This window comes from Salmo trutta, chromosome 17 (genome assembly GCF_901001165.1).
Source record: "Salmo trutta chromosome 17, fSalTru1.1, whole genome shotgun sequence".
NCBI classification, from domain to species: Eukaryota; Metazoa; Chordata; class Actinopteri; order Salmoniformes; family Salmonidae; genus Salmo; species Salmo trutta.
Window position 1 is genome coordinate 31669585 of NC_042973.1, and position 13063 is coordinate 31682647.

Below are 13063 nucleotides of genomic sequence, written 5' to 3' on the forward strand. Positions count from 1 at the left end.
GCTAAGGGATTTATGAATTACAGAAAATTACAGAAAATACACTTTGGACTTTGGAACTGCCAGAATTAGTGTAGGAAGAGAAGGAGGAGAAAGAGAAGAATGAGAGGAAAAGGTCAGGAGAAGGGTACACTCTTAGAACAAAGGGTTCCAAAAGGGTTCTTTGTGGAAGGATATGATTCTACGGGTTCTTTGTAAGGCAAAGCGTTCTAACTAGATCCTTTAACATCCTAAGATCCGGTTTTGGAAAAAAGGGTTCTTTGATGATTCTTTAGAAGGCAAGAATGATTCTTTGGAAGGCAAGAATTGTTCATTGAATGGCAAGGGTTCTACATAGAACCATATATAATATTTCCCAGCATGCTCTATTGCAGGGAGATTTTCAGAATTGTTTGTTTTACTGTAATATCTGTGTTTTTACATTAATTGGTTGATTAATTTAATGCTACACAAAGATAAATAACATTGAGTTTTCTAAACTAATCCAGTCTGTTAGTTATTCATTTTTTGCACCCCTCACTGAGATGGTTGTTCCAGTGTAGATGATTGAGGCAGTTTCAGTAGTCAGTCTTCCTTAGCTTGGCAGTATGCTGGTTGTGGGTGATTAACAATGCCTCTTTTTGGCTATCCTAACTCTGTCTGGACTCCAATAGGAATTACACATCACTTTGCAAGCCACCATAATGTGACTTACAGGCCTGATGTGGCCTGTAAACCAGGAGATTCCTAACAACCCTGTGTTAGGGTATAACTAGGCACTAGAAGAAAGGTCTTATATACAGTGCATTTGGAAAGTATTCAGACCCATTAACTTTTTCCACATTTTGTTATGTTACACCCTTATTCTAAAATGTATTAAAGTACGAGCTCAAGTACATCCTGTTTCCATTTATCATCCTTGAGATGTGTTTGCAACTTGATTGGAGTCCACCTGTGGTAAATTCATCTGTAATCGCTGCCAAATTATTATAAATTAGCAAAAATATCTAAAAACCTGTTTTTGCTTGATGAGGAAATAAAATAGTGTAATACATTTTAGAATAAGGCTGTAACGTAACAAAACATGGAAAAAGTCAAGGGGTCTGAATACTTTCCCAATGCACTGTAGGCAATGTATTGTCATAATTACATTTTAAAGCCTATTAAGGCTGGTATAAATCTTCGTAAAGGGTTCTAGGATGAACCCCCCAACAATAATAGGGTTCTTGATTAGAACCCTTCATAGAGGGTTTTAGGTAGAACCCTTCATAGAGGGTTCTAGGTAGAACCATATACAGGAGGTTCTTTGAAGAACACTACATATAGGGTTCTATTTAAAGGGTTCTACCCAGCACCAAAAAGGGTTTCCCGATAGGGACAAACCGATGAACCCTGTATGGTTCAACTTAGCACTTTTTTTATAAGATTGTAGTATCAGTGGTGTAAAGTATGTAAGTAAAAATACTTCAAAGTACTACTTAAGTAGTTTTTTGTGGTATCTGTACTTTACTTTACTTTATTTTTTACAACTTTTACTTTTGCTCCACTCCATTCCTAAAGAAAACTTTTTACTCCATATATTTTCCCTGACACCCAAAAGTACTCGTTACATTTTCAATGCTTAACAGGACAGGTCCAATTAACACACTTATCAAGAGAACATCCCTGGTCATCCCTACTGCCTCTGATCTGACAGATTCACTAAACACAAATGCTTAATTTGTAAATTATGTCTGAGTGTTGGAGTGTGCCCTTGACTATCTGTAAATAAATAAAAAACAATACATTTGTGCGGTTTGGATTGCCTTATAGAAGTAATTTGAAATGATTTATACTTTTACTTTTACTTTTGATACTTATGTATATTTTTGCAATTACATCTACTTTTGATACTTAAGTATATTTTAAACCAAATACTTTTAGACTTTTACTCAAGTAGTATTTTACTGGGTGACTTTCACTTTTACTTGAGTCATTTTCTATGAATGTATCTTTACTTTTACTTAAGTATGACAATTGGGTACTTTTTCCACCACTGTGTGGTATGTAACAGTATAGGCATCAGGTCTTCTCCTTGTTTGATGTTCGATGAGTAACCTTGTCTAAGACCTACACATTCAACTGTCAACTCTCTCTGTAGAGCAGAGAGCCGATGACCAGGGGTCAAACACTAGTGACTTCAAGATGGAGAGGAGTGATAATGATAGTTGTGCAGAAACACCGCCCATACAAATATCAGTATTTTTTTCTCTCTCTTTATCATGTTCATCTCCTCTTCCACCTACCACCTCATCTATTCTCTTCTCTCCCTGAACTCACTGATCGTTATGAGGAAATAGAACCTTCAGGAACCCTTTCTCTGTTAGACAGGTGGTGATTGACTGAGACCAGACACTGGAAGAGCGAGAGACAGAAAGAGAGATGGAGATAGAGGAAAGGGTTTTATTTGTATTTTACATGGAAGAGGATGTATTTGAGGAGGCGTGAAGAAAAGAAAGAGACAGAGATGACGAGATACATGTGTTTGTGTTAGAGTAGTGGGTCTGGGAGGTGAGGAATCGAGAGAGGGACAGGGAGAGGGTGGGGGTGTTTTGGTAAGGAAAGGGGAGCAGAGAAACTCATTGAAGTTGACACTCATCTCCTTAACCAGATGACAGAGATTGGCCTAATCAACACCTTCAGGTATTACACCTTATCCTTGTCCCTTCTACCTCCCCTATCATTCTCTTCTCCTCTCGCCTTTCTCCTCCATCCTTTCTTCTCCCCTTATTTTACTTCTCCTAATGTCCCTTCTTTTCCCTGTCACCTCAACCTTTTACCCCAGACCTTCCATGCTTCCTTTATTGGCCATGTTGATGTGAGTGTGTATGATTGTGAGCGTGAGTGTGCATATGCATGTGTTTATGTGTGCCTCTATAAGGGAAACCATAACCCTGTCCTCCCCAGGCAGGGCCATGGGTTTGTGGGTTAGCAACACAATGGGAAGGAGGTTGAAAGATTGGATACAGGAGTACTGTCGCTGGAATAGTTTGACCATGACTATGTTGATAAGTGTGTGGCTATGGATGCTATTTAACATAATTTTCTTTCTAATCCAAGTCCCACAGAGAAAAGGGAGAAATCCCACAGAGAGGAACATTCACATTAACCGTTGTCCACACACACACTACTGGTGGAATAACCTTTAAAGAAGCTTTTCATCAACCTTTATTATGTACTGTACAGGAATTTAAAAGGTTAAGAGCACCAAATGAAATTTAGGAGCACAAGAAAATATATATTTTTTAATTGATTGAGATACAGCTTATAATGGGCCTAGAGTATTCATTCTAGCTACTTTTGAAGAACATGTTGTGCTCTAGAAACAAATATGTAACACTGTTAGTTTATTATAAAAGCTAAGATGTTGACACAAATACCTCTTATTTAAATTATTCATGTGGAATATTAGGTTTCTGCATTGTGTAAAAGCACAATTTTCCTATTGAGACGCATTACATTGAAAAATGTCTTCTTAAAAATGTCAGATTTGTGATGACGACATGCAAGAGATCTCTTATTCATTCATTGCTATGAACATTGATCTCCTGAGTAAGCTATCTCCTTTCCTTACTTTCTGTGCCCCCAAATGTTTGGATATACTGGTAAAATTACCAAGTTGTCAGCTAGCTAGCCAATGAGGTAACATCACTGTGTAAACAAATGGTTACCGACACACAAGTCGTTTTAGAACGGCCCACAACATGTTTTATGAATGTGGGGGTTTTCACATATGCAGTACCTGTCAAAGGTTTGGACACACCTACTCAATCCAGGATTTTTCTTTATTTTTACTATTTTCTACATTGTAGAATAATAGTGAAGACATCAAAACTATGAAATAACACATATGGAATCATGTAGTAACCAAAAGAGTGTTAAACAAATCTAAATATATTTTATATTTGAGATTCTTCAAAGTAGCCACCCTTTGCCTTGATGACAGCTTTGCACAATCTTGCCATTCTCTCAACCAGTTTGAGGTAGTCACCTGGGCTGCATTTCAATTAACAGGTGTGCCTTGTTAAATGTTAATTTGCGTTTGAGCCAATCAGTTGTGTTGTGACATGGTAGGGGTGGTATACAGAAGATAGCCGTATATGGTAAAAGACCAAGTTCATATTATGGCAAGAACAGCTCAAATAAGCAAAGAGAAACGATAGTCCATCATTACTTTAAGACATGAATGTCAGTCAATCTGGAAAATTTCAAGAACTTTGAAAGTTTATTCAAGTGCAGTGGTAAAACCATCAAGCCCTATGATGAAACTGGCTCTCATGAGGACAGCCACAGGAAAGAGTTACCTCTGCTGCAGAGGATAAGTTCATTAGAAATACCAGCCTTGAAATTGCTGCCCAAATAAATGCTTCACAGAGTTCAAGTAACAGACACATCTCAACATCAACTGTTCAGAGGAGACTGTGTGAATCAGGACTTCATGGTCGAATTGATGCAACAAAACCACTACTAAAGGACACCAATAATAAGAAGAGACTTGCTTGGGGCCAGAAATACAAGCAATGGACATTAGACCGGTGGAAATCTGTCCTTTGGTCTGATAAGTCCAAGTTAGATTTTTGGTTCCAACTGCTGTGTCTTTGTGAGACGCAGAGTAGGTGAACGGATGATCTCTGCATGTGTAGTTCCCACCGTGAAGCATGGAGTAGGAGGTGTGGGGGTGCTGTGCTGGTGACACTGTCTGTGATTTATTTAGAATTCAAGGCACACTTAACCAGCATAGCTACTACAGCACTCTGCAGCGATACACCATCCCATCTGGTTTGCGCTTAGTGGGACTATAATTTGTTTTCCAACAGGACAATGATCCAACATACCTCCAGGCTGTGTAAGGGCTATTTGACCAAGAAGGAGAGTGATGGAGTGCTGCATTAAATGATCTGGCCTCCACAATCACCCGACCTCAACTCAATTGAGATGGTTTGGGATGAGCTGGACCGCAGAGTGAAGGAAACGTAGCCAACAATTGCACAGCATATGTTGGAACGCCTTCAAGACTGTTGGAAAAGCATTCGTCAGGAAGCTGGTTGATTGAATGCCAAGAGTCTGCAAAGCTGTCATCGAGGCAAAGGGTGGCTACTTTGAAGAATCTCAAATATAAAATATATTTTGATTTGTTTTACACTTTTTTGGTTACTACATGATTCCATATGTGTTATTTCATAATGTTGATGTCTTCACTATTATTCTACAATGTAGAAAATAGTAAAGATAAAGAAAAACCCTTGAATGAGTAGGTGTGTCCAAACTTTTGACAGGTACTGTAGTCCTTTATAAAATAACGGATCTCAGTCCTCTTTAAAGTGAACTCTGGGGTTAAAAAAAGTGAGGTAACTCAGTTATGTTTGTTTTCACACTGCCCTTGCCTTTTACTCAGGACTAAGCTCTTTTGCCAGTTCACTTCACCTACTTTGTGGTTCGAGTCCTCTTTGCATTCACATTGCTATGTTTACAAAGGAACCAATAACGTTTTCCAACATTCACTCAATGCACTCTGGGTTTTTACAAAGTGCAGGACAACCCATTCCATCAGAATGTGTTTCCTACTTACATTTTGGAAGCTAATAGATTGCGTTTAGTTAAAACATGGGACATGATAATTGTAATCAGAAGATTCTATTAACATATCAATATTATTGCTAACAGAATAAATAATGCTGTCATTGAAAATTGTACATCCAATGTAGGCTTCTGCCACTTTAAAAGCTAGAATTGATTTTGTCCCCTTTGTTGTGATTCTCACCAAATATGTTGTTGTCTTCTCACACTATTCAAACCCCACTATTGAATAAACAGCTTATGAAGCTCTCTTAGCATATAGATCACATCTTGTAAATATTCTGAACCTCAAACTCCACACACATTTTGGAATTTCTGTGCATCCTTGAGAATCGCTAATCAATATCCAAAAACTGCATGTTTTTTTTTCTGCAAACATCATCATCTTCTCTCTTTTGTGGCACTAATGTGAGGGTTTATGGCAGGGGAAACAGTGTTGCAGTAGTCGAGCGTGGGGTGGGGGAAAAATGACAACTGCCTTCAAAAAGGGAATCAAGACCACGGAATTCAAGTGAACGAAACTCAGACCAACGCTCGAGATGGTCTCAGTTCAGTTTGCTTTTGGGGCTCTTTTGATGGGTCTGAGTTCCTGTGGAGTGTTCACACTGCACAAAAAAGTAAGCAAAGTGCACTGAGTTCACAAAAATTGGCTTAAAGGGACCAAGTGTGAAAACACCCTAAAATACGTTTAATGCAATCTGCTATAGAAAAATAAAATGTTGCAGCGGTAATATGAGTCAGATCTTTTGACCTGGTTGGGCTACAAGCAAGCCATTTACGCTGCAGTTGTGGTGCAACCATGACGCTATTGAATATACACTTGCTTTTTTCTCTAGGGTACTCAGAAACAATGGTATCAAATCAAATGTATTTATATAGCCCTTCTTACATCGACTGATATATCAAAGTGCTGTACAGAAACCCAGCCTAAAACCCCAAACAGCAAGCAATGCAGGTGTAGAAGCACGGCGGCTAGGAAAAACTCCCTAGAAAGGCCAAAACCTAGGAAGAAACCTAGAGAGGAACCAGGCTATGAGGGGTGGCCAGTCCTCTTCTGGCTGTGCCGGGTGGAGATTATAACAGAACATGGCCAAGATGTTCATAAATGACCAGCATGGCCAAATAATAGTAATCACAGAGAACAGGTCAGGGTTCCATAGCCGCAGGCAGAACAGTTGAAACTGGAGCAGCAGCATGGCCAGGTGGACTGGGGACAACAAGGAGTCATCATGCCAGGTAGTCCTGAGGCATGGTCCTAGGGCTCAGGTCCTCTGAGAGAGAGAAAGAAAGAGAGAATTAGAGAGAGCATACTTAAATTCACACAGGACACCGGATAAGACAGAAGAAATACTCCAGATATAACAGACTGACCCGAGCCCCCCGACACATAAACTACTGCAGCATAAATACTGGAGGCTGAGACAGGAGGGGTCAGGAGACACTGTGGCCCCATCCGATGATACCCCCTGATAGGGCCAAACAGGCAGGATATAACCCCACCCACTTGCCAAAGCACAGCCACCACACCACTAGAGGGATATCTTCAACCACCAACTTACCATCCTGAGACAAGGCCGAGCATAGCCCACAAAGATCTCCGCCACGTCACAACCCAAGGGGGGGGGCGCCAACTCAGACAGGAAGACCACGTCAGTGACTCAACCCACTCAAGTGACGCACCCCTCCCAGGGACGGCATGGAAGAGCACCAGTAAGCCAGTGACTCAGCCCCTGTAATAGGGTTAGAGGCAGAGAATCCCAGTGGAGAGAGGGAAACCACCCAAGCAGAGACTGCATGGGCAGTTCGTTGCTCCAGTGCCTTTCTGTTCACCTTCACACTCCTGGACCAGACTACACTCAATCATAGGACCTACTGAAGAGATGAGTCTTCAATAAAGACTTAAAGGTTGAGACCGAGTCTGCGTTTCTCACATGGGTAGGCAGACCATTCCATAAAAATGGAGCTCTATAGGAGAAAGCCCTGCCTCCAGCTGTTTGCTTAGAAATTCTATGGACAATTAGGAGGCCTGTGTCGTGTGACCGTAGCATACGTTAGCAGTAAAATCTTCAAATCAGCCCTTGCCTTAACAGGAAGCCAGTGTAGGGAGGCTAGCACTGGAGTAATATGATACATTTTTTGGGTTGTAGTCAGGATTCTAGCAGCCGTATTTAGCACTAACTGAAGTTTATTTAGTGCTTTATCCGGGTAGCCGGAAAGTAGAGCATTGCAGTAGTCTAACCTGGAAGTAACAAAAGCATGGGTTAATTTTTCTGCATCATTTTTTAGACAGAACATTTCTTATTTTTACAATGTTACGTAAATGGAAAAAAGCTGTCCTTGAAACAGTCTTGATATGTGCGCCAAAAGAGAGATCAGGGTCCAGAGTAGTGCCGAGGTCCTTCACAGTTTTATTTGAGACGACTGTACAACCATCACGATTAATTGTCAGATTCAACAGAAGATCTCTTTGTTTCTTGGGACCTAGAACAAGCATCTCTGTTTTGTCCGAGTTTAAAAGTAGAACGTTTGCAGCCGTACACTTCCTTATGTCTGAAACACAGGCTTCCAGCGAGGGCAATTTTGGGGCTTCACCATGTTTCATTGAAATGTACAGCTGTGTGTCATCCACATAGCAGTGAAAGTTAACATTATGTTTTCGAATTACATCCCTAAGAGGTAAAATATATAGTGAAAACAATAGTGGTCCTAAAACGGAACCTTGAGGAACACCGAAATTTACCGTTGATTTGCAGAGGACCTACCATTCACAGAGGCAAACTGATATCTTTCCGACAGATATAATCTAAACCAGGCCAGAACTTGTCCGTGTAGACCAATTTGGGTTTCCAATCTCTCCAAAAGAATGTGGTGATCAATGGTATCAAAAGCAGCACTAAGGTCTAGGAGCACGAGGACAGATGCAGAGCCTCGGTCTGACGCCATTAAAAGGTCATTTACCACCTTCACAAGTGCAGTCTCAGTGCTATGATGGGGTCTAAAACCAGACTGAAGCATTTCGTATACATTGTTTGTATTCAGGAAGGCAGTGGGTTGCTGCGCAACAGCTTTTTCTAAACATTTTGAGAGGAATGGGAGATTCGAAATAGGCCGATTAGTTTTTTATATTTTCTGGGTCAAGGTTTGGCTTTTTCAGGAGAGGCTTTCTTACTGCCACTTTTAGTGAGTTTGGTACACATCCGGTGGATAGAGAGCCATTTATTATGTTCAACATAGGAGGGCCAAGCACAGAAAGCAGCTCTTTCAGTAGTTTAGTTGGAATAGGGTCCAGTATGCAGCTTGAAGGTTTAGAGGCCATGATTATTTTCATCATTGTGTCAAGAGATATAGTACTAAAACACTTGCGTGTCTCCCTTGATCCTAGGTCCTGGCAGAGTTGTGCAGACTCAGGACAACTGAGCTTTGGAGGAATATGCAGATTTAAAGAGGAGTCCGTAATTTGCTTTCTAATGATCATGATCTTTTCCTCAAAGAAGTTAATGAATGTATTACTGCTGAAGTGAAAGCCATCCTCTCTTGGGGAATGCTGCTTTTTAGTTGGCTTTGCGACAGTATCAAATATACATTTCGGATTGTGCTTTTTTTCCTCAATTAAGTCGGAAAAGTTGGTACAGCAATGCCTTATCATTAAAACTATGTCTGGGAGAAGTGTTTTCCTAGTCGCGCAGTGCTCCAAAACTGAAACTCCTGGTCGCACAGCAAAATATTTTGCGCCTATTCAAATTGGTCGCACTTTGTGTGTGTGTGTGTGTGTGTGTGTGTGTGTGTGTGTGTGTGCGCGAGTTTGTGTGTGTGTGTGGTCTTACAGCTGGACTTAATATAGGAGCGGGTGTTGTCTGTTTAATTTCAACATTTCACCCTCCCGCCTTTCCTTTCCTCCCATCACACTTTCTCTCTCTTTTCCGTTCCTTCCTTCTGTCCTTCAACTCATTCCGTGTGTCCTCTACCTCTCCTTAATCCCTTCCTCCCTTTTCAAATCTTCGCCCTCCGTTTCTTCAGTTTCTTCCCCCCACCCCACCTATCTCTATCTCTCCCTCTCCCTCTCTCTCTATACTTCTTCTCCTTACATCATTTTCAATCCAGACCGTCTGTGACAGGAAGTACCTTGGACCAGCTGGTCAGAACACCTGCATATCAGTATCTGTTAATTCACTGTGTTTCATGTCCCCCATATCCGCTGAACACATCCCCTTGTAAAACTCAGCTATAAAACCTAAGAGCTGGTGTCTCCAAACTGTTGACTCAAACAAAACATACTCAGAATAAATGCAGAATCATGTGAAACATACAGTACATTCCACTCTACTCTCTACAAACTACAGTCAGATTCCACCTGTAAAGTATATATCTATAATAGCACAGTGCTAAACACCTCTCTATATGGGCCACCATGTCCAGACTCTAATCATATCCCAGCTGTACGGTCTGCTGCCTCTGGCTCAACTACACATCATCAACGTCAACACACACACACACAGATCACACACACTAGCTGGCCAGAATGATCTCTTCCTCTTCACCGCTGGCAGGGGGAGGTATGCTTTGAAACGTTCCCGCTTACTCCCTCTCTCTCTCACACGCCTGCACACACACACACACACACACACACACACACAGAGAGCCCAGCTGTGTTGTTTTAGGCCGTGTCACCTGATGAATCATAGGGGATGTTTGTGGGCATAGTGGGAAGACCATTATCACTCTGCTACACTAGCACCACTGACCGTGACACACACACCTCTGACCCCATCAGTCGACGAACACCGCACCCAAACCTTTAAAGTGCATCCTGTTTCAAGGGCCATTACCATGCTTAACACACCTTGGGTGCAAATTAGCTGTGTGCGTGAGTGAGGCATTGGTGTGTGTGTGTGACATGTTGTTGAAGGGTTATAGTCTGGTGTTGATGGGTCTGGTTTTCCCTGTTAGACCTTGTGAGTGTTTGTTCACCCAGATATAAGATACGATAATTAGGTGCTCACATTTGTCCTATTTTACATGTACAAGTGAATTAGATTTGATTTTCTTTGCATATCCCACTCCTCCTGAGAGTGGGGTCAGAGCCAGGGATCCACCATTATTGACGGTGACCTTGGACCAATTAGGGTTAGGTGGCTTGCTCAAGGGCACATCGACAGATTTTTCACCTATTCAACTCAGGGATTTAACCAGTGACCTTTCTGTTACTGGTCCAACGCTCCTAACCGCTAGGCTACCTGATGCCCATATCACACATTCCACATGTTTCATTGTCAATGTTGTCCTGCGTATCTACCTGTGTTTTCTTGGTTGAGTTAGGCTAAAAGTCTGTCCAATGTTTCATTCCTATTATATGGTTGTCTTTATAGAGTACTACAGTATATGACTGCTTATAACAAGTGTACTCTCTCATCTCACCCCCTCTCCTAGGTGAGGCCAGATGACAGAGTGGTCCTTACAGACCGTGGTTTTCTCATCCGCTCTCTCCATCCTGCCGACGCTGGCGTGTATGTGTGTGTGGCACAGGAACACACACACTTCACACACACTCTGCTCCGCCTTACACTTCGTCTCATTCCCTACGGGCATCTGGATGGGCGGACCAAGCCCAGCGAGGACCCCAGCGTCGAAGTTCGCCCCGGGGCTGAGTCTCGTCAGCGCTATAAGGACTATCTGCGTGTGATGAGTTCTCCCATTGGCTCGCTGGAGGACTACTGTGATACGCTGTGGCTGGAAAAGAGGCCGGCCAATAGGAGAGGGGGGAGAGGGCAGGGGGCGGGGTTAGGGGCAGGAAAATGGAAGCACATCCAGGAGCTGAAGAAGAGCAGAAACAGACGACACCATGGAGAGAGGGGTGCAGAGAGGGATAAAGAGAAGGATGGCGAGAGGGTAGGGCAGTGGAGGAGTGGATGAAGTGGTGAGGGTACCAAATAGGAGGAGTTGCTACTGAAACAGCAGTAGCAAAAAGTGTAATCAGTCAAAAATATTAGGGGAGACCATCAATGTTTATAGGTGTAAGAGGGGACAATAGGGAAGATGATCATATTGAGGGACAGTTATAACGGCATGGGAACAGGGGTCCTGCAGTTGATAATATGGACCACGATAGACTCTTCTTACAGAGATATAATCTTCTTTCATACCAGTCAAACACTCATAGGGCTCACGTAGGCCTGGCTTCTCAAACTACACTACCCATGATCCCTATGGCTGTGTCTCAGCCCAGGGCCATGTCTCAATAGTGTCTCAGTGCCTTTGCTGACATAACAAAGTAACCTTATTTAAGAAGGTCTGCAGCTAATGTCAAAAGTTATTTTAAATTCCAGCGAAAGTTTAGAACTTGTCTGCCGAATTTGGGACTTTGGAGAGTGTTTAGAATCATTATGTTTTGATCGTAGTACACGTTAACAACGTAGTTGTAAATTTAAGGGGAACATCACTGCAATCACTATGGCGTAGTTGTCAAACTGATATTGGCTACACTTGCTACAAACAACTTTCTTTGACAATTTTAACTACCGCCCTTGTAAGCTAGCAAGCATTAACTAACTAAGCTGGCTTTCGGTGGGTGGGCAGGTTTGTTCAAAGTCTAAGTTCACAGTGAGAGTGTGACATGACTTTGACATTAGCTGCATCCCTTCTAGCCATAACTCTATTTTAGCCGATTGAGACGTGCCCAGAGCTCAGTGTTTTGTGTCTTAATCAGATGCATTCATGTTGAATGACTGTAAATACTTCTATAACATGTACAGGTGAAACTGCATGCTCTAGTTAAGCTTAGATAGGACCTATTCTACTGATACTATGATAATCACATATTATGTCTAGAATGAACAAAGAATCATATTTTTGTACAAAGTGAATGTTTTTCTTTTTGTAGGTAGATTTATTTTGGTAGAGTCTGAAAGTTATGTAAATAAACTCTTGTCTTATAATTTCTCATGGATGAGTATGGGGGGGAGAGAGAGAGAGAATGAGAGAGAGAAATGAAAAATGCACCGTAAGTTTTTTTTTTACTGCAGTGAACTTTGTTTAGCTCAGTTGGTCCAGTCCTGATATAGTAACAGCAGCTGTACACACACACACACACACTGATCACACACCACACACACTGATTACACACACTAGCTGGCCTTAATGCTTGGGCCAGAATGATCTATTCCTCTTCAAAGCATGTCAGGATGATTCAGTCCCAGCTGGCCATAGATGCTGAACAAGGAGAACTGTTTGTGTATCTGTATGTGTTTGTGTGTGTGTTTTCCATGGGAGATTAAGCTGATGAACAGGAGAGGTTGGTTTGTCAGTATTGGGCTGATTGGACAGACTGTAACAGTATAAAGCCCAAGGTCTTTTTGGTTTTTAAAAGTTCTTCTGTACTCTTAGAAAAAAAGTGCTAAGTAGAACCATACAGGGTTCTTCAGTTTGTCCCCATAGGTGAACCCTTTTTGGTGCTGGGTAGAACCCTTTAGATATA

General features: G+C 41.7%; 1 protein-coding gene across 1 annotated transcript in view; it reads left to right on the forward strand.

Moving 5' to 3' along the window:
* The window catches only part of sema3d (sema domain, immunoglobulin domain (Ig), short basic domain, secreted, (semaphorin) 3D), a 68262-nt gene extending 55738 nt beyond the window's left edge, over nt 1-12524 (forward strand). The window contains exon 18 of the mRNA XM_029696506.1: nt 11020-12524. Coding sequence (XP_029552366.1) covers nt 11020-11502 — 483 coding nt within the window. The 3' untranslated portion in view covers nt 11503-12524. The remainder of the gene's footprint in view (nt 1-11019) is intronic.
* Nucleotides 12525-13063: the final 539 nt, after the last annotated feature.